The 22,956-nt window shown below is 38.2% G+C and overlaps 1 protein-coding gene across 1 annotated transcript in view; it reads left to right on the forward strand.

The window, feature by feature from the left end:
- The window catches only part of PRKG2 (protein kinase cGMP-dependent 2), a 104,649-nt gene that overhangs the window by 32,206 nt on the left and 49,487 nt on the right, over positions 1-22,956 (forward strand). The window contains exons 4-8 of the mRNA XM_021702362.1: positions 3,751-3,864; positions 5,279-5,384; positions 9,300-9,363; positions 15,942-16,019; positions 17,601-17,695. Coding sequence (XP_021558037.1) covers positions 3,751-3,864; positions 5,279-5,384; positions 9,300-9,363; positions 15,942-16,019; positions 17,601-17,695 — 457 coding nt within the window. The remainder of the gene's footprint in view (positions 1-3,750; positions 3,865-5,278; positions 5,385-9,299; positions 9,364-15,941; positions 16,020-17,600; positions 17,696-22,956) is intronic.

The raw sequence follows: 22,956 nt of genomic DNA on the forward strand, positions 1-22,956 counted from the left end.
CGTGGGAAGCCTGCTTCTCCCTCTCCCACTCCCCCTGCTTGTGTTCCCTCTCTCGTTGTGTCTCTCTCTGTAAAATGAATAAATCTTTAAAAAAAAATAAATAAATGGTTTTCTACATATATGCTTATAAGGAACATGTTTATATGCTGGATAGATTTTACAAATTAGATAGGCAAATGATTTCTTAAAGCACATCAAGTGCATGCCTTATAGTGGTACTCAAAAAATTATTTTAGATATAGAAGCAATAAATGATCTGAACAGGGCATATGCTTATTGAACCCTTGTCAAATTCTGAATCCCCCACTTTTTTGAGTTATAGGAAGAAAGTTAAAGTGGCTTACCCTGATGGAGTGGTAAATTCAGATTTGCTGTGGCCTTTTATTTTCTACTGCTAATTCCTGGCAATCTAAGAATGCTTTTATGATCCTTGTTTCCTTAGGGCCTTAGGTGTGGGGCAGAAGTTGCCTATCTAAGCAAAGTAATAAACATGTATTATTCTATTTATAACTGTATGAAAGATTGTTTTCATACACTTTGATTCTTCAGACATGCTAGTTTCATAAATATTGATGTTTATATGCCATAAACATCTTTGTAGACACCCTTAAAATTATACAGTCATTCTCAAGTAATTATTCTACCCAGGAAGTGAATTATAGTCTGAATTTAGCCAGCCTTCAAGGTTTTAGGGACAGACAATCCAGAGCAATTTCCCCCTCTTTCAGCTTTTCTCTTGGCCATTTCACTTCTGCTTTAGCAACACCAGAAATTCTGACAAGAAAAGATACATCATTAACCCAACAAATTTTTATGGAATCTGCTAGGAAAGGATGAGAAATTCATGTCAGCCCATCATGTTCGTTGCCAGTAACTCTGATGAAAGGCTAAGGCAGATAAGAATTAGAACAGAAACCAGTATCAATAACAGTCGTAGAAATCAGGTCTAGAGCACACATGGCAATGAAAATTGGACAGTTTCTTAATTGAATTAATTACGGTGTTATCTAAGGACTGACTTGCCTGATGTAATTGACTGAGCAAATTAATTAAAAATCTCCCCTTTATAATATACGGCATGAATAGCCCATAATAAAAGCATATTTAGCTTAAACTTCTGATATTCCATATAATTCTTCAGTATTGCTCAAGTACCATGAGTCATAATCAATTAGAAAAAAAACTTGAAATGCATGACAATCCATGGTATCAACTCAGCAGCACCACTAAGTGGTTTCAATGGAATAGAATTTAGTTGTAATGAGAAATTATTAAATTTCATATTATACCTGTAGGATTTGGAGCCAAAACAGAGTTTATTTCTTACTACAATTTAAGTTCTATCAGAATAAGTATTTTTTGTGTTTTGTCCACGCTGTCTCTCTGGCTGCTGGACCAGTTCCTAGTATAACACGGGTACTCAAATCCGATTTGGTGAATGGATGGCTGGAGAGAGCTGCTTAGCAGTGAATTAGGAGAAGGAAAGAATAATTCTTCAAGGGAAAGAGACTAACCCCACCATTTTTCTTCCTCAAGAATGTGGGTCTTTTGGCATATGACTGTTTGCTAGGTAAGGTTTTATTTGCCCTTGTTCGAAGGGAAAGGAGAAGAGAATCGCCAGGCCAAAAGAATTGTGAGGAGTCTGCTTCTCTCCCTTCCCCCAGCTGTTGCCTAGATGAAGAGTAGTGTTGGGCACTCTTTCTCATTTTTCTAAGACATAACTTTTTTTTTTTTAAAGATTTTATTTATTTATTTGAGACAGAGAGAATGAGAGACAGAGAGCATGAGAGGGAGGAGGGTCAGAGGGAGAAGCAGACTCCCTGCCGAGCAGGGAGCCCGATGCGGGACTCGATCCTGGGACTCCAGGATCATGACCTGAGCCGAAGGCAGTCGCTTAACCAACTGAGCCACCCAGGCGCCCTAAGACATAACTTTTTTAGAGCAGTTTTAGGTTTACAACAAAATTGAGAGGGAGTTACAGAGATTTTCCATACTCTCCTGTCCCCACACATGCATAGCTTCCACTGTTATCAACATCACTCACCAGAATGGTACTTTTTTTTTTTTTTAACCACGGGTGAACCTATATTGATAAAGCATCAAAGTCCATGATTTACCATAGGGTTCACTCTTGGTGTTGCACCTTCTATGGGTTTAGGCAAATGTATAATGACATATATCCATCGTTATAATACCATGCAGAGTGTTTTTCACTGCCCTAAAAATTCTCTGTGCTCTACCTGTTCATCTCCCCCAACCCCGTCCCTGGCAACCACTAATCTTTTTATTTTCTCCATCATTTTCCCTTTTCCAGAATGTCATATTGCTGGAATCATAGAGTATGTCAGCCCTTTCAGATTGACTTCTTTCACTTAGTAGTATGCACTTAAGGTTCCTCCTTGTCTTTTCATGGCTTGATAGCTCATTTCATTATAAGCACTGAATAATATCCCATTGGAGGTACCACAGTTTATTGTTCATCCACTGAAGGACATCTTCGTCATTTCTAAGTGTTGGCAGTTATAAATAAAACTGCTATAAACATCTGTGTTCAGGTTTTTGTATGGATCTGAGTTTTGAACTCCTTTGGGTAAATACTAAAGAGGGCAATTGCTGCATTTAATTTTGTAAGAAATTGCCACACCATCTTCCAAAGTGACTATCCCATTTTGTGTTTCCATCAGCAATGTAGGAGAGTTCCTGTTGCTCCACATCTTCACTAACATTTGGTGTTATCAGTGTTGCAGATTTTTGTCATTCTACTAGGCGTGTGGTGGCATTTTATTGTTGTTCTATTTTGCATTTTTCTGATGACATACCATGTGGAGCATCATTTCGTATGTTGATTTGTGATCTGTATATTCTTCCTTAGTGAGTGTCTGTTAAGCTCTTTGGCCCATTTTTAAATCAGATTGTTTGTTTTCTTTTTGTTGAGTTGTAAGAGTTCTTTGTATATTTTGGAAAACGTTCTTTTATCAGATGTGTCTTTTGCAAAAATATTTTCTCCCAATCTGTGGCTTGTCTTCTAATTCTCTTGATACTGTTTTTCTCAAGCACTTTTCTTAGCAACTTCCGTTTATTAATTCATTTCATGATTGAGGTGTTAGACCACAGTGGAGGTGTGGTGAATTACTTACCCAAGGTTACACAGCCAGTGATTGGTCAGAGCCAGGCAGTCAGACTCCAGGGCCAGTGCATTTCCCAGTTAGGACAAGTTAGTCCTTCTGTTAGTGTGAACAGCTCTGCTGTGTTTTCAGTACATACAGGGATTGTAGTGTTCCTTGCACAAGAGAAATAGTTTTGTGTGCTACATTTTCATGGGGTAGAATGAATTTTAAATTTAACATTTGCCATCCACCGCTTCAGGGAAAGAACTTTGTAATAATGATAATAATATTAACAATAGCTAACACTAATATAGCATTTACTATGTGTTAGCCATTATTTTAAGTTCCCTACCTATATTAACGTATTTAATTCTCACAACAACTCTATGAAGTAAATATTATTAGTCATATTCCCATTACTGACAAAAAACCTCAGGCAGAGTAGGTAACTCTTTCTTTCAAGGTGATCAGCTGATATGGCCAAGTTGCTTTCAGTCTACACTCTCGACCACAATATTATGATGAGAATCATAAGACATCTTGCCGGTATGCTTTGTGTACTTTCTGATTGTCTTATTTTTGTAATTTATGGAATCCAGATGGGTTTTGATTGTTTGTGTTTTTCTTTAACTCTGACTGATAGAGGGCCGACTAGAGGTGTTCCAAGGGGAGAAATTTCTATCATCCATCCCTATGTGGACCACGTTTGGGGAGCTAGCCATTTTATACAACTGTACAAGAACTGCCTCCGTGAAAGGTAACAGGGGATGAAATGTTGTATTTTTGAATTATTACCCAGTGTTTATGACAATCTGAGTCACTAGTGCCTGCTGAGTATTTTTGTCTCCCAGTGTGCCCCATGTGTAATAGAAATGCTGTGCTTACAGGATTTATATTGAAAGTCCTTGTCTAAATAATTCAAATTAAGATAACATTTCTATCAGGTACCTGCATATAAAATATGAAAATGGCTTTGTATTATTGAATTATTGCAATATTTGCTTTAATTGCCACTTCACTTTTTTTTTTTTTTACTGTGTTAACATCTGCCTTTGGCTCATTCAGAATGTTTGCTTTTCATTCTCCATGATGTTCTGATCATATTATAAACCAGAAAAATTAATGAAACCAAGGAGAGTATATAAATATCAAAAGGGATGTGAATTAATTGAGGAGAGTTTTCCTGAGTGACTTTTGGGATTAGTTTAAGGGTTCCTGTTTTTATGAACTTTATTCATGGTAATCTTGGGCAGAAATTAATTAGGTGTGTTTTTCAGTGTTTAGGACTGGCTGAAGCATCTCAAAATTGCTGCAGGATTTGATAAAAATGCAGATTCTGGGGCTTCACTCCAAACCTAAATCAGAATCTTTGGCAATGGAGCCTAGGCATCTGTATTTTTAACAAGTATGTCAAGATAAATCTAATTCACTCTAAAGTTTGGTAAACCAAAGCTTTGGAGCTTGATTTATTTTATAGGCTCTCATTACTTCTTTTTTTTTTTTTAAAATTACAATTGTAATTTCATCTAGATCTTTTAGAGCTGCAACTTCTGCTCTTCTTCCTTTTTAGATTTTATTCTTGCTTTCCATGTCTTTCCTATAAAAAAATTGCCTCAAAAGCTGTCTTGCATAATTTCTACGAAAATGATTTGTATGCACTTTATACAAAAGTAACCATAGAGATCCTTAAAATATATTAGCTCTCATTAGCTACAATGTCTGAACAACATAAAAAGACATAAAAACATACTCATACACTGAGAGATCTTTAACTTCCAATTATCAACTTGTGAATTCTTCACTCTCTGATCTAGCTACAAGCTGCTGGTTTTCTCTTGTATCACAGCACAAATCTGAAATACATCCTGATGATGTAGTATGTAATTAGGAATTGCAAACTAATTTTGATATCATCCTAAGCAAAACATAATTAGAGAGGAAATCTTTTGCTACTCACTTCCAAATCATGGTTCATTTCAAAGCCAAAGATGATTTTATAAAATTACCCACTATTTATGTCACCACTTCCTTCCATTTGCATGTTAAATAATGCATTTTCCAAGAAATATCATTTTATGAGAATATATGAAAAATTTATTGATTAATATTTTGGAATGTTTTCTTAATGTGGGGCTAAACAATATTTTATTATTTTCTTGATTTTTCTAAAGCTATTACCAATGTTAAAACTTGGGCACTAGATCGAGAGGTATTCCAGAATATAATGAGAAGGACAGCTCAAGCTAGAGATGAACAGTACAGAAACTTCCTCAGAAGGTAAGAACACATTGGTGGAAAGAGTAGAAGATGGTGTAGCGTTATTGTGGATATGTTGGTTTTATCACAATAATTATTTTACTATAGCTTTTTCCACATGACTAAACCACAGGAATAAAAGTATTTCCTTGCAGTAAATGCCACTATGTAAAAAAATTACATTTAATTCCAGTTAGCCTTGCACACTGATTTATTCCTTTCACTGCTTTTGCCCTTGTATTGACAGAGTCATTGTATGCAGTGTAGAAGAATGTACAAAAAAATCCTAAAATATTCACCTGGGTTGCTCAGTTGACTTTGAAAGACATCCTATAATTTGGAAGTGGATAGCAAAAGATAATCTTCCTAATAATGCCTTGATTAGAATAATATTAAAATTAATTTATTTTACTATCTTTAATTGCTTTACCTGAGACATTTGTCTCATTTGTATAACCACCCCATCTTCTAAATTATTATTATTTGTAGCATATTAACTTGCCAGAAATGTTACTATGCTTGTCATGACGACACGGATCCTTGGAACAAATTTTGTGAGCTATTTTGTACCCCTGCCCAAAATTTGGATGCATGAATTCATAGAGAAACAAATACCAATCTCACTGAAAAATCCAGTTATGAATATAAAAAGATATTTTTTGGAGAATGTAAGTTCTTTAAACTATTTCTGTGTTTCTTTGTGAGAGATTTGACAATCTCTAAAGCCGTAGAACATACTGTAATGAAATGTTACCTAAGGTAAGTGATAATAATAACAATAATAATAATTGTAAGCTCTTTTTAGATATAGTGAATTTATCTTGCATAACTAGCCCGCAAAGTCAATGATTTTAGAGCTGTACAGTGCCTCGTATATAGTAAGGACTCAATAAATAGTGAATAAACACATTGTTAATCAATAGAACATTGTAGGTATTAGGGGTTTTCCTATAGAATCTTGCTGATTTGCCCTCCCAGAGATAACACTGACTCCTGGCAAAAAGCTACCATAGCGATAAGCAAGTGCCTTACTGAAATGCAAACCAGCACCTCAGCTAACGTGCTGTGGGGCCTACCCGGGTCTAGGTAGTCTAAAAATCCAACAACTGAGCAACACAGACCAGCACTAAAAGCGAATGAACAATACTCATGCAAGGACCAAGAGGGCATAAATAAATCAACCAGTGCTTGTGAATTGCATCTGAATGTGTGAGATAAAACTTGAGCCACTAGATATTGCATTTCATTCCCTTGGAGTCTAGAGTGTTCTGTCTTAGTAGAAGGAGCTCAGAGAATTTACTAGTACACAAACCTTCTTTCCTTTTTTCTTCCTTTTGTTATCTCATTCATGCATTCATTTAACAAGTTCTTTTTTAAAAATTTTTATTGTTATGTTAATCACCATACATTATATCATTAGTTTTTGATGTAGTGTTCCATGATTCATTGTTTGCGTATAACACCCAGTGCTCCATGCAGAACGTGCCCTCTTTAATACCCATCACCAGGCTAACCCATCCTCCCACCTCCCTCTCCTCTAGAACCCTCAGTTTGTTTTTCAGAGTCCATCTTCTCTCATGGTTCGTCTCCCCCTCCTTATTGCCAGGCCCTAAACATCGTGGGTTCAGTGGCAACCCAGAAAAACCTTATCTCTATCTTTATGGAAGGGAAACAGACTAAAGATTTTTCCTCTTATCAATTTCCTCACTAATCCCCAAGGGTGACAGGTTTATAGGAGAGAATTTTTACCAACATTATAGATCCCGGTTTGGACCAGAAGCAGAACTTTCACAATGAGCGAATGTTAATGACAAGTTTTGGTTACCTTTTACCTTTTCATTCATAGGAAGGTAGATTAGAGAAAGACATTTCTCTTTGTTTCATAATACACAGTAAGCTCTTTTTCCATTTATATCTTTTTATTCTGAAGTATGTAATATATGTATAAAAGGTATATAGTACATATGTAAATTATAAAACGTAATAACAAAATGAGCGTCATCAAGCTACTTACTGCCCAGCCTAACAATTGGAACATTAACAACTTTGATTGTTGTTCTCACATGCTCCCCATTCATTTCCCAGCCTCCCACGTGCCTCTTCTTGGGAGTGGTCTATATACTGAAGCTTATATAGCTTCTATACTATACTTTGATTTAACCTATTTTTGAACTTAAAAAAAAAAGCAAATGGTGTTACTTTTGTGACTCAGTTTTTTACTCAGTATTTTTTACTATTTCATCCATCTGGTTAGTTCAGCCATTTCTCCTGTTGTAGAGTTTGGTTATCTGACTCTACTACAGTGTGTTTAGCTGTTCTCCAATTGGGGCATGCTCTAGTGTTCCGCAATTACAGATGATTCTGTTATGAACATTCTCATCTACGTCTCCTGGCTACGTGCCTCCCTGTGTGCACATGCAAGAGTCAGTGTAGAGCTAGCTATCTTTTCAAAAATTAGATCTAGTCATGTATTTTTGGAGTAGCATCATTTTTTTCCTTAGAAGTGTCAAATTTTAGATGGTACGAAAGAAGTATTTATCTTATAGAAATTATATCAACAGTCCTGAGTAAAAGTGGGTAAGGTAGAAGAGAAATTTCTCTAAGAATAATTTAATCATTTGGTTAATCATACTGTGTGGAATTTCTGATTTTTATTATTATTTTTTTAAGTTTTATTTTATTATGTTATGTTAGTCACCATACAATACATCATTAGTTTTCGATGTAGTGATCCACGACTCATTGTTCTCGTACAACACCCAGTGCTCCACGTAGTATGTGCCCTCCTCAATACCCATCACCGGGCTAACCCATCCCCCCCACCCCCCTTCCCTCCAGAACCCTCAGTTTGTTTCTCAGAGTCCATAGTGATTTTTTTTTAAAGATTTTATTTATTTATTTATTTATTTTTATTTTTATTTTTTTTAAAGATTTTATTTATTTATTTGAGACAGAGAGAATGAGAGACAGAGAGCATGAGAGGGAGGAGGGTCAGAGGGAGAAGCAGACTCCCTGCCGAGCAGGGAGCCCGATGCGGGACTCGATCCTGGGACTCCAGGATCATGACCTGAGCCGAAGGCAGTCGCTTAACCAACTGAGCCACCCAGGCGCCCCAAAGATTTTATTTATTTGAGAGAGTGTGAACATGAGCGGGGTTGGGGGGAAGGGCAGAGGGAGAGGGAGAAGCCGACTCCCCGCTGAGCAGGGAGCTGGATAGATGGGGATGGATGAAGACCTGGGGTTCGATCCCAGCACCCTGGGATCATGACCTGAGCTGAAGCCAGACACTTAACTGACTGAGCCACCCAGGCGCCCCTGATTTTTTTTTTCAAATAATAATTTCCTGTATTCTATTTCATTCTTTGCGTATCATTATTATCTGTTAAAATGTTCCAATTACATGCCCCTGGCTACCATTAATTTTAAAAGACAGTATAGTATGACTAATAATCAAAGATAATTTCCATGCTAATTCCTACATTCCCCCCTGGATTCAGCCTTTACTTAATTACAAGGATTTAGATGAAAATCTGATCCTCCTCTGGAAGCAGAGCTCCTCACTCATGCTAAAAAAAGAGATAGTGAGATGTGGAGGGAAACACATTTCTGGATGTGATTCACTCTGAAAACCAACAACAAATATAATGTCTTTTTTTTTTCCCCAAACCGGAAAAATTTGGTTTTTTTCTCCTTATGGCATCTTACTATCTTTATGTATTTGCCTATGATAAATATCTGTGATTACATGTGGTTTTATAATTTCAGTGCATTTGAAATTCAGTTGTTTATGTGTTACATATTTTGGAGGTTTACTTTGGAAAAATTAAGTGCATTATATTTTTTTAGATGAAGGTAAAGTTTTTTTGAACTACATATAGGTGCATATTTATAGTTTAATTCAGGACGATAACTAAAGGTTTCTTTTTAATTTTGAAGTGTATCCTTGCTGAAGAATTTACCTGAAGATAAACTAACCAAGATCATTGACTGCTTGGAAGTGGTAAGAAATTATAAAGGAAAAAATACATTTCATTAAAAGACTGTAGAATCTAGTTGTTATTAGCACTGTAAATGAATAACAAGGAAAAGAGGGTAGGTCGCCAGTTTACAGAGACCAGGGGCCTTTTTCTGTTGTGAAAAACCTTAGACCACCTCACATGAACTTGGGGAGACCGCATATTAGAATGTGTTCAAAAACTCATACGAGGCTGATCACCCAGATGGTTGGTTCTAGTCCAAGACTAGTCACGTCTTTTTGTGAATAAAGCTTTTATAACATGTACCTTAGATTCTAATGATATGCATTATATGAAAACCTCTTCAGATTTCAGAGATTAAAATTCAACGCAAGTAATTTCTCTCTGATTTTTGTTGGGGGGAAACCAAAATGGCTTTTATGGAATTTAAAGGAGGTAAGGAATAGTAAAGAAGTCACATGCCAACTTTAAGCTTTTATAAAACTATTCCCTCCAAGACTGATTGTTGACAGATTCATGCCTCTGTCCATCACAATATACAATGTAACTAGTATCTGTTGAGAAGGAGCACTGACCGTTTTATCCTTAAGTGTAAGTGACACCAGTAATGTTTCCATTTACAATTCATGGAACCTATCCAGCAGTTTATCAAGGACAGACCATGATGACACAGTGCCTGGCCTTGTGTCCCCAGAGTGTTCAGATATGAAGTCATTTTCAAGAGGACTGCTTGCCCTGCATCTCTTGGGATTTTCCCAACGTAACATAACCCCATCACAGATGTTACAAATTAATAATTCTTCCTAATTTCTGAGAGTGTGTGTGTGTGTTTTAAAGCTGGGGTAGCCCTATATTTTTTTTTGTTAACTGAGGAAATCTGTTTTTAATATAATACTAATAGAGTAGATTCACCAGAGGGGAATTCCATGCTGACAGCAAATATTAAAATTTAGTATCATTAAAAATAAATGGCAAATTAGACATATTTATTGCAGCCACAGGCAATAGCTACAGAATATGTGGATGGAGGCGCAAATCCAGTATTAATTAACACACAGTTTGAGTTTGGAAGTTCTCATCTTTTAAAACACCCTAGAAAGGCTTTATTATATCTCAGCATTTGCAGACAGCAGCACAGTTTATGAAGGGCCCTTTATTCAAACCTGACAAACAAATGTGTCTCTATAGCACGTGAAAAGTCTCAAATGCAAAAGTGATTAGCAAGGGAGTAATGGGATCTATGTAGCGCTAAGAAAAGCACATAATTTACCAGCATAGCTTGGACTAATGACCCATCAACAGGGTCCTGACAACAGCCAATCACTAATGCACTGGAGTTACAACACAACGCCCGCTGAGTTCCAGGACCAGCTGTCCCATCCCACAAATTGGCTCCATAATCTTTGAGAAAAACAGGCTGAATCTGGCATGCTGTTTAGGAATTGATTTGGGAGGTTTTTAATTTTTGTGCGGGGGCGGGGAAGGGATACCGGAATTTCCTGTCACCAAGCCGTTGATCTGGAGTGTTTGTGAAGACTCTGACTCCTGAACATCTAGACCCATGGCTCCAATTGCTCAGTATTCTGTTAGCATTTCTTGCTTTAGCTTAGATCACCCAGCACATGCAGTTCTAGAGGCAGCGACATCCCCTTTAAGCCTTTTCTTGTGTTCTGATGGGAAAGCAGTACCAACACATTCAAGGGTTAACTAGTGAACATCACGAAGCATGATACAGATTCCGAATGTAGTGTAAGTGTTAATGGTAATGAAAATGATCATGTGAATTCTGCAGTTGTGCAGTATGGAGCACAAAAGTGGGAAGAGTTTCTGTTCCCACACACAGGAAGCACGGGATTTGATGGTGGTTGACCAAAATGTCACCTCACTCTTTGTTACAGAGCTTTGGTATGTGACCCAGTGACTCTCTGCCCTATGACTCTGACATGCCATCTTTCATGAAACTGGAGGCATAGTAGGAATGGGGTAGGGGTGGGGTCCTGTGGAAGGTTGTTGCCCTTACCCACATCACCTGTGGTGCTGCTTGAAAGGCAGATGCCCAGGTACCACCTCGCACTTACTGAATCAGAAACTCTGGGGTATCGGCCCAGAAATGCACACTTCAACACTTGATGCAATTGTTACGCTTATTAGAATTTGAGAAGCACTAGTTTAAAGTTATGAATAGAATACATATATTTAGAGTTTGCCATGGTCTGTCTCTTTATTCAGGAATTTTCCATTTTTCATAATTTTTAAAAAATCTAGTTCTCTTTCTTATAGTTCCTGCTAACACCTGCATAAGCCAGAGTGTTTTCTCATTTTAATGATTACATCCAAAGTCATAAGAAAGTTGAGATAATTGTGGATTTTGCCTATGGACCAGTTAGCTAAAGGTGGGGCAGCTAGGTGTCATAGAAAGTTCACTAGTCCAAAGTGTGGAGATTAGTGTTTATGGTCAATTAATTTTGGTAGGCATCAGGGTTTCCTCATCTACAAAATAAGGGTGTGTAGGCCAGATCTCCACAGGCTCTTTCAACGTTTCAGTTGCAGAATTCTAAACAGTTGGCTCACCCAAGTTAGAGGGATTTCTGTCGGTTTTCATTTTGTAGGCTCTAGTTCCTTGGAAATAAGCAATCAGATACTAAATTTTGCCTGAATGGTTGATGAGGGTCCACCTGATCCAGATGTATTTGCTTTAAAATTTCTAAGGTGTTTAACTACCATACTTGGTCAAACAAAAAATTGTTGGTAACAACCTAAATAATTGTATACAGTTTTTTAAACAACCAACCTAGGTGCATAGTCACATGATTCCAGGAGTGTGTGTGCATGCATGCGCACGTGTGTGTGTATCACACATCTGATTGTGTATCATCAATACTTCTTTGTAATGAAGATTTCTAGCCACACACTAAAGACTTTAAGGAAGCTATGGGCTTGCTTCTTGGTCTTTGTTCTCCATCACCTTGGGGTTTTCTTCTGGTTTTATATATACTATTTATAGGCATTCAAGCTCTCACATTTTCTAGATATCACAGAATGAGCATTTTCTTTACAGCTCTTTGTATCTTTAGCTACTGCTGTTTGTATAGTTTTCTTCTGACCTCTACCTCTTAGTCTGCCCTGGGATCGATTCCCTTAGTTTTCCCTTTTGCTATATACCAAGTAACTACTCTCAGGGTTTCCACACATCTTCTTTTAAAATATCTTTTTCAGACTCTGGGTCACAATTCATTAGTAGATCAGGAAATTAATTTGGAGGAACATCTTTTAAAATATCAGAGTAGTAAGTATAAGTATTATTTAAATATGTTTCAGTTTTATAAAATGTTTATATGTGTGCATGCTTGAATAGGTATATTTGGGTGTACATGTAAAATGTATTTTTTACTCTGAGAGTAAAAAATGCTTGAAAATCATTGCTCCAGAGGATAGGGTCTATGGCTTCTTGGTCCTATAAGGGACCCCTTTGCAGTGTAACCACAGGACAATAACCACACTGTTTGCATTTCTCTTTTTGGTCTTGGTGACCACCCTGGCTAGACTGGCTTCACTCCCCAGTTGACAAACACTGGCCAGTCTAGCATCATAGCCTGTACTTACCATTATATATTTTTGGTCTGACCTACATCCACAGCCTTTTCTGATCTGTGAAGTTACTGTCAACCCACTGGGAGGTATTATTTATCTTCCTCCCATGGTTTTGGGTGACAAAGAACCATCCCTAGGAAAAATACCACTAGGAAGTTTGCCCCTTAAGAAACAATAAAGCTCTTTCTCAGTGTTCCCTTTCAAGCTTCCCTTTAGCCTCTCTGACTGACAGGAATTAAAGCCACACATCTGCACACACCGAAGGCTTTATAATAACTGAAGAACAGCCTACCAGCGCTTCGGAAATTCTCCATGTTCTTTCTGTTCCATGTACGTAGTGGGGACTGAGATTGGGGTGGGAACAGGAGAGACTATAGAACAGACTGTAACAGGGACATCTAACAGGACACCAGCAGTCCCAGTAAAAGAGAACTGAACGGTAGCTACATAATGAAAATGCTGAACTGTGTAGTGGGGTCACTCAAACACCAAGGCTCATAGTCGTCCCAACTGTAAAATTAAGCTTCTATGTGGCGAATGTTTGTGAGAAAGATAAAACAGGAGAGAATAGAGAGTTGGAGTAAGCAAACTGGGATAAAAGAAACTAAAAATATCATTTTCCAAATAAAGTAGAGGTTTGTCTCTTGCTTACATAACAGTCCAGGGAAGGTCGTCCCAGGTGGCTACATGGAGTCATTCAGGAACTCAAGCTAAGGTCTAGATGATCCCTCTCCCAAGATCTCTCTATGAAGACACATGCCTGAAACAGCTCATGGACCTTGCCTGGAGAAGGCACCCATCACTTCAGCTCAGGTTCTTTTAGCTAGAATTTAATCACATGCTACAACTAACAGGGAGGCTGGGGAGTGCAATCAACCTGGACAGCCATGTATAATGTGGAAGGCTTTGATGACCAGCTCACAGTCTCTTTCACAGGAATTCAGAGTCACCAGGTGCCCAGTGTTTATCAAATGTGCTATCAGACGCTTTAGATACACTATCTCAACATTAGGTGTGGTAGGTCGCCATTTTAATTCAATAGAAAAGTAAACTGAGGCATAGAAAATTTAAGTAATAGTTAAGCAAACCATAATCATCTTCCTCCTCAACATGGCAATCATTAATTGAGTATTTATTGTGTTTCAGGTGCTTTTAATGCATCAAAACATGGTCTTTAATTGGCTTATTGTGATAGGCAGAATGGACCCCCCAAAAATGTCCTAATCCCTGGAATGTTGTGAATATGTTATGTTACATGGCCAAAGAGACTGGGCAGATATAATTAAGGTTCAGGACCTTAAAATAAGGAGCCTATTCTGGATTATCTAGGTGGGATGAATATAATTACATGAGCCCTTAAAAGCAGAGAATTTTCTCTGGCTGGAGTCAGAGAGATGCAGGAGAAGTGGAAGTCAGGGACCTTTCAAGTCTAAGCAGAATTTGATGAGCCATTATTGGTTATGAAGCACAGAGGCTCTGTGCAAGGACCTCAGAGAGGTCTCTAGGAACTAAGGGGCTGACAGCCAGCATGGAAATGAGACCTTATCCTAGAAACTGAATTCTGCCAACAGCCTGATTAAGCTTGAAAGTGGCTTTTCCCCAGAGCCTCCAGAAGGCAACACAGCTTGCCTGACACTTTGAGTTCAGTCTTGGGAGACCCTTGAGAAAAATCCAGGTGACCCTGGACTTTGACACAGAAACTGTGAGATAATAAATGGGTGTTGTTGGAAGCCACTAAGAAATGTGTGGTTATTTGCTACAGCAGCAATAGAAAACTAATATGCTTCTCTAAATCTTTGAAGGTAAATGTTCTTATCTGAACTTTATGGGTTGATGGATGTGAAATTCAAAGCAGAATTGGGATTTGAATCTACATCTGTTTGGCTTCAAAGGACTTTCTCCCCTAAGATATTATGTTTCTTTCCATGAGATGTTGAAATGTCTTACAAAATGTACATAGTGCTCTGTAAATAAAGGGTATGTTTATTTGTATTAGGAGTTATATTTATTTCAAAAATGTAAATAGGTTTTAAGCATAAATGACCAAAAAGGGTATTGAAATACAGCAGACGCAAAAGTAGTTTTGTTTGGATTTTATTTTCAAATCTAAAAGAAAAATAAGAGAGAGCTATTATGTTGTTAATTATGCCTTTTTAAATAAATTAAAGGCCCATTTTTATTTGTATAAATAATTAAGAGATCCATTTTGGTTCTCTGACTTTGAGACAATGTTAAAGTGAAGTAGAGGTGGACAGTTTAATCCATCTTTTGTTTTCTAAGAGACTGAATTGCTCTTTTGGTCTGACAAATGTATGAATTACTTTTCCCTTCCCAAGAATTCTCTGATTACAGACACATATATGAGGGAAACAAAGAAATAAGTGACAATTTGAGATTTCATGAGGATAAACCTACGTGGAAGAATGGAATTTACATGTGGAAAGTTCTAATGTTGATCTTTTATGATGATAAATTTTTTAAAAGAATCCATATGCAAGAGCTACTTACTATGTAGGTAGGGTTTTCCCAGCATTTGCTCTTCAAGGAATTAGAAATTGAGGCTGATATTCCTACTGTCTACTAGGGCTAATATTTTGAATGTATTAGATAATCTTTTTCTAAACTCTAGACCCGGTTTCAGACTGTTACAGATCACTGAACAGCTTGTATTTAGATTATTTAGGTGAAAGCTCCCCTGTATATCAGTGATTATTGTTTTGCTCTCATTTCTCTTCATGTTCTTTAGTTTCCATGCCTGAAAGTCAGTCTTTCAGGTGAATTTTCTCTGGGAAAGATAAACGTAAATGCACGTAATAAAACAAAAGTCTCCATACTTTTTCTACACCTTATGACTGCAATGTTCAAGAAGATTACAGTGACAGTAAACAACGAATAAAAGAAAGAGGCATGGAATGCTCATTTCAGAGACAAGAAGAGTTCAATTTCATTTATGCTTTCATCTATATGTCTCCATTGGATTTAACCTTTTCTTTCTCTCTCATCCCAATAGGAATACTATGACAAAGGAGATTACATTATTAGAGAGGGCGAGGAAGGAAGTACTTTCTTCATCTTAGCAAAAGGAAAGGTAAATATTAATTACAGCTTACTTAAAGTAAATCAAAAGGTCAGTTCCCATTAGTTTGGGAACTAATGCTATGGGAAGTCTCTGCATTGAACAGGTGAAGGAGCTTCTGTTCAGAAAAGTCCTGTGAGGTTTGGTCTGAACACCAAGTTTGGGGGTGCAAGAGACCTGTGATGGGTACTAGCTGAGACAGTAACTTCTTAGTGATCCTAGGCATGTTGCTTGACTTTCTTTGGACCTCTCTTCATTGTGCATAAAATAACTAGATTCTTTCTAAGATCTCTTTTATCTGAGATTCTCAGTCAGCCCAAGGGTCCAAGATCAGGCTGGAAAATATTTCCATCCAGTGGATGTGACAAGTGTGGGGAGAATGAACTTGACAGTTGAGGACAACAGTGGCCAGCCATGAAGCTGTAGAACGATATCGCTTCAAACTTCAATTCATATATCATAGCGCAAGTTGGTTTAGATGCTGAGGAAAATATTATGCCAGTATATGTACAGTAGATCTTTTTCTTTACTTAGATACTGAGTGGATAACATGTTACCAGTTGTTCCTATGTTGACTCTGTCTACAATGTTCCTCAGAGATAAAAGGCATTAGTGAAATATTGAATGACAGAGTGAAACTTGAGCACCTGCATCCATAACCTGCCTGGATTTTACAGATGTTCTTTCTTCCATGGAAAAGTTTGTCAGGCACTACCCTTTGTAAATTGACTTGTGGTTGAACTTTGACCTGGGCACCCAGTGAAGGAAAACAAGATTAACAAAATAGTTTCAAACCTCAGAAACTCTTCAACACTCAGAAATACTTTTTATCATTTCTCCGCAACCTGGACCCCATGCTTTGAAAGCATTCCGACTAATAAACAAATTACATTTATTGTTTTTTAAAATTTTAATTCATTGCAACTTCCGTAAATGCTAATCAGAATGTCTAACCAACACAAAGCAACCCTCGTTATCATGTTGAATTGGCGTAATTCTAGCCACAAACAGAAATATTGAAGTTTTTGTTCAGTTCTGCCGTGGGAATTCTTAAACTCTCCTGGGCCATGGGTCACACTGAGACACCCATGAAAGTTATGACCCTTCTCCAAATCCACATTTTGCATCCAGTTTTAGAGGGTAAAGGGATTTAACAAGTCAATCATGGACACCAGATTCAAAACTCCTGATACTTAGCCTTATTCTTGATTAATTTGTCAACTCTCCTTGGATTTTGAAATAATGGAAGTTCCTACAAGACCATTATTATTTGTCTCGAATATCTCTAGGAAGGAATCACAGGGTTCACATAAAAAATTTTAACTTTGAGAGGTAGGATTTGAATGGAGAATATTTCTCTTACAGATGGGGAGTCATTTGGTTGTGTTAAATCACAGGATTTCTCGGTCCCTCCAAATGAGTTGACTGTAGCAAGATTGTCCTAACTACTACAAAGTTAAAGCAAAGGCTTGTCTATTTCCTTATTTCAGTCAAATTTTTATAGATCCAAAGGGTCTGGGTGAATGGATATTCAACCAGATTCTCATTTTTTTCTTTTTTCCCCTCTCTTTTTAATTGTTTAACATCGTTTAGGTGAAAGTCACCCAGAGCACAGAGGGCCATGATCAACCACAACTGATAAAAACACTGCAGAAAGGAGAATACTTTGGAGAAAAAGCTCTTATCAGGTAAATGTGTGATTTCTGTACCATACTTAAATAATTCTTTGAATGCTTTGCATGTGCAACTACTCCTTTAGAGATGTCAAATTGAGCTACCAATTAATGTCAGCTAATATTCAGGAATTAAACAAAAATTTTAAACTGGATACTAAAAATTTCATTTTTTTAAAAGAAAGTTTTTTCTCCTTTATTCTTTTTTTTTTTTGAAAGATTTTATTTATTTGACAGAGAGAGAGAGCACAAGTAGGCAGAGAGGCAGGCAGAGGGAGAGGGAGAAGCAGGCTCCCCGCTGAGCAGGGAGCCCAATGTGGGACTTGATCCCAGGACCCTGGGATCATGACCTGAGCCGGTCAGATGCTGGTTAAGGCAGATGCTTAACCAACTGAGCCACCCAGGCGCCCCTAACAATTTCATTGTTACGCATGAAATAAGTGGACTAATTTCGAACGAAAAGAAATGGGAAAAGCTTAAATTTGCTAGTGAAAATAAAATTGGTGTTCTATTAGAATCTTTAGTTGAAAAGAGTGTCAAAGAAAGAGACTAAAAACACTACATCAAAAACTAATGGTGTGATTTATGGTGATTAACATAACATAATAAAAAAAAAAGAAAGACTAAAGACATGAGAATTATAATTTTCCTTTAAGAATAAGTTTTTTATATTTCCAAGGTTTGAAATATTGCCATTTTCCCCTTCTTAAAAAATTATTGAATAATGACTACATATTTTGTGTGCTTTAAAATCATTATGCCAAAAGCAATATTTCCTTAAGAATTTTTATCAGCTCATTTTGCAAGTTTTAGAAACAACTCAAAGTAGTGTGTATGTTGGGGAGGGGGAAAGATGGCGGAGGAGTAGGGGACCCTATTTCAACCGGTCCCCGGAATTGAGCTGGATATCTACCAGACCACTCTGAGCACCCATGAAACCAGCCTGAGATGTAAGAAGGTCTGGATCTCTACAAACAGAATATCGCAGGCGGTTGGTTTTGAGGTACGAAGTGGGGAGCCATGATTCCACGGGCAGATATCAGAGGATAAATGGCAGCGGGAGGGTGCCTGGCCGTGGGGATCCTACACCACCGTTGAGCGACAGCCTTGCGCGCTGCAGACGGGGCACAGGCTCGCAGACCGGTAGTGGCGGGGAAAGGACTTTAGGGCAGCCCCCGGGGTGGAAACCCAGAGCGGTGGGGTTGCGCGTGTGCAAACTGGGAGTGGCTGGCGGTTTTAGAAGCACAAAGGGCAGAGACGTGCTCCGACCTGGAGGCAGGACTGGGAGCACTGCGGAGCTGCGCACAACCCAGGACGCTGCAGTTTATAGCAGCACAGACAGAAACGGAGACAGTGTGGCCTGGAGAGCTCACCGAAGAACAAGGCTGTGATCTCTCTGCTCTGAGGCAGAGGGTTGGAAACGGTCTCTTCTGCTCTGACTCGCAGAAGAGACGCGGAAAGCTGCCAGTGAAAGCCGCCAGAGGAAAAAAGCCCCCAAAACTGATTCCCACTGAGCCCATCCCCTGCCACAGGGGCGCAGGGCAACTCCACCCAAACAGGGTTGCCTGAGTAACAGCGTGGCAGGCCCCACCCACAGAAGACAGGCTGGGAAAACAAGAGGCCAGCAACCCTAAGGTCCCAAGAAAACAGGTGCATCTTGCTTGGGTTCTGGTCAATAATTTGGACTCTATACATTCCCTCAAACACGCATCAACAGAGTGACTAGGAGGAGGAGCCCCCAAAACAGAAAAGACTCAGAGATTATGACTTATGCTGCAGATTTACAAATGGATGCAGATATAACCAAGATGTTGGAGATGGAATTCAGGCTAGCAATTGTGAAGACAATGGCTAGAATGGAGAAATCAATTAATGGCAACATAGAGTCTCTAAGGGCAGAAATAAAAGGTGAATTGGCAGAACTTAAAAATGCTATCAATGAGATCCGGTCCAATCTAGATAATCTAACAGCTAGGGTAACTGAGGCAGAAGAGAGAATAAGCGACCTGGAAGACAATATAATAGATAAAAAGGGAAAAGAGGAGGCCAGGGAAAAACAACTCAGAATCCATGAAAATAGAATCAGAGAAATAAGTGACACCATGAAGCGTTCCAATGTCAGAATAATTGGAATCCCGGAGGGAGTGGAGAGAGAGAGAGGACTAGAAGATGTAGTTGAGCAAATTGTAGCTGAGAACTTCCCTAATCTGGGGAATGAAACAAACATTCGAGTCCTAGAGGCAGAGAGGACCCCTTCTAAGATGAAGGAAAACAGGCCAACACCTGGCATGTAATAGTAAAACTTGCAAATCTTAGAACCAAGGAAACCATCTTAAGGGCAGTTAGGGGGAAGAGATTCCTTATGTACAGAGGGAGGAACATCAGAATAACGTCAGACCTATCCACAGAGACCTGGCAAGCCAGAAAGGCCTGGCAAGACATATTCAGGGTACTAAATGAGAAGAACATGCAGCCAAGAATACTTTATCCGGCAAGGCTTTCATTTAGAACGGATGGAGAGATGCAGAGCTTCCACGACCGGCAGAAGCTGAAAGAATATGTGACCACTAAGCCGGCCCTGCAAGAAATATTAAGGGGGGTTCTATAAAAGGAGAAAGACCCCAAGAGTGATCTACAACAAATTTACAGGGACAGTCTATAAAAACAACATCTTCACAGGCAACATGATGACAATTAATTCATATTTTTCAATAATCACTCTCAACGTGAATGGCTTAAATGCTCCCATAAAATGGCACAGGGTTGCAGATTGGATAGAAAGACAGGACCCATCCATATGCTGTCTACAAGAGACTCATTTTGAACCTAAAGATACATCCAGACTGAAAGTGAAGGGATGGAGATGCATGTTCCATGCCAGTGGACCTCAAAAGAAAGCTGGGGTAGCAATTCTTATATCAGACAAATTAGATTTTAAACTAAAGTCTGTAACAAGAGACACAGAAGGACACTGTATCATTCTTACAGGGTCTATCCAACAAGAAGATCTAACAACTGTAAATATCTATGCCCCCAACATGGGAGCAGCCATCTATATAAGCCAACTGTTAAGCAAAATAAAGAGTCATATTGATAACAATACGTTAATTGTAGGAGACCTCAATACTCCACTCTCAGCAATGGACAGATCATCTAAGCAGAAAATCAACAAGGAAACAAGAGCTTTGAATGATACATTGGACCAGATGGACCTCATAGATATTTACAGAACATTCCACCCTAAAACAACAGAATACTCATTCTTCTCGAGCGCACATGGAACTTTCTCCAGAATAGACCATATACTGGGTCACAAATCAGGTCTCAACCGATACCAGAAGATTGAGATTATTCCCTGCATATTCTCAGACCACAATGCTCTAAAACTGGAACTCAATCACAAGAAAAAATTTGGCAGAAATTCAAACACTTGGAAGCTAAAGACCACTCTGCTCAAGAATGTTTGGGTCAACCAAGAAATCAAAGAGGAACTTAAACAATTCATGGAAATCAATGAGAATGAAAACACATCGATCCAAAACCTATGGAATACTGCAAAGGTGGTCCTAAGGGGGAAATACATAGCCATCCAAGCCTCACTCAAAAAAATAGAAAAATCCCGAATTCACCGACTAACTCTACACCTTAAAGAACTAGAGAAAAAGCAACAAATGACGCCTAAGCCATGCATTAGAAGAGAAATAATTAAAATTAGAGCAGAAATCAATGAATTAGAAACCAGAAACACAGTAGGTCAGATCAACGAAACTAGAAGTTGGTTCTTTGAAAGAATTAATAAGATTGATAAACCACTGGCCAGACTTATCCAAAAGAAAAGAGAAAGGACCCAAATTAATAAAATATGAATGAAAGGGGAGAGATCACGACTAACACCAAGGAAATAGAAACAATTATTAGAAATTATTATCAACAACTATATGCCAATAAACTGAGCAATCTGGATGAAATGGAGGCCTTCCTGGAAACCTATAAGCTGCCAAGACTGAAACAGGAAGAAATTGACAACCTGAATAGGCCAATAACCAGTAACGAGATCGAAGCAGTGATCAAAAACCTCCCAAAAAACAAGAGTCCAGGGCCTGATGGATTCCCTGGGGAATTCTACCAAACATTCAAAGAAGAAATAATACCTATTCTACTGAAGCTGTTTCAAAAAATAGAAACAGAAGGAAAACTTCCAAACTCATTCTATGAGGCCAGCATTACCTTAATCCCCAAACCAGGCAAAGACCCCATCAAAAAGGAGAATTTCAGACCGATATCCCTGATGAATATGGATTCCAAAATCCTCAACAAAATCCTAGCTAATAGGATCCAACAATACATTAAAAGGATCATCCACCACGACCAAGTGGGATTTATCCCCGGGATGCAAGTGTGGTTCAACATTCGCAAATCAATCAATGTGATAGAACACATTAATAAGAGGAGGGAGAAGAAGCATATGGTCCTCTCAATTGATGCAGAAAAAGCATTTGACAAAATACAACATCCTTTCCTGATTAAAACTCTCCAGAGTATAGGGATAGAGGGAACATTCCTCAAGCTCATAAAATCCATCTATGAAAATCCCACAGTGAATATCATCCTCAATGGGGAAAAGCTGAGAGCCCTTCCCTTAAGATCAGGAACACGTCAAGGATGCCCACTCTCACCACTATTGTTCAACATAGTACTAGAAGTCCTAGCAATAGCAATCAGACAACAAAAAGAAATAAAAGGTGGTCAAATTGGCAAAGAAGAAGTCAAACTCTCTCTTTTCGCAGACGACATGATACTTTATGTGGAAAACCCAAAAGACTCCACCCCCAAGTTACTGGAACTCATCCAGCAATTCAGTAATGTGGCAGGATACAAAATCAATGCACGAAAATTAGTTGCTTTCTTATACACTAACAATGCAACTGTAGAAAGAAATTAGAGAAACGATTCCATTTACAATAGCACCAAAAACCATAAGATACCTCGGAATAAACCTAACCAAAGAGGTAAAGGATCTATACTCTAGGAACTACAAAACACTCATGAAAGGAATTGAAGAAGACACAAAAAGATGGAAAAATATTCCATGCTCATGGATCGGAAGAATAAACATTGTTGAAATGTCTATGCTACCCAGAGCAATCTATACCTTCAATGCCATCCCAATCAAAATTCCAATGACAGTTTTCAAAGTGCTGGAACAAACAATCCTAAAATTTGTATGGAATCAGAAAAGACCCTGAATCGCCAAGGAAATGTTGAAAAAGAAAAAC

Source organism: Neomonachus schauinslandi, chromosome 2, assembly GCF_002201575.2.
Source record: "Neomonachus schauinslandi chromosome 2, ASM220157v2, whole genome shotgun sequence".
NCBI classification, from domain to species: domain Eukaryota; kingdom Metazoa; phylum Chordata; class Mammalia; order Carnivora; family Phocidae; genus Neomonachus; species Neomonachus schauinslandi.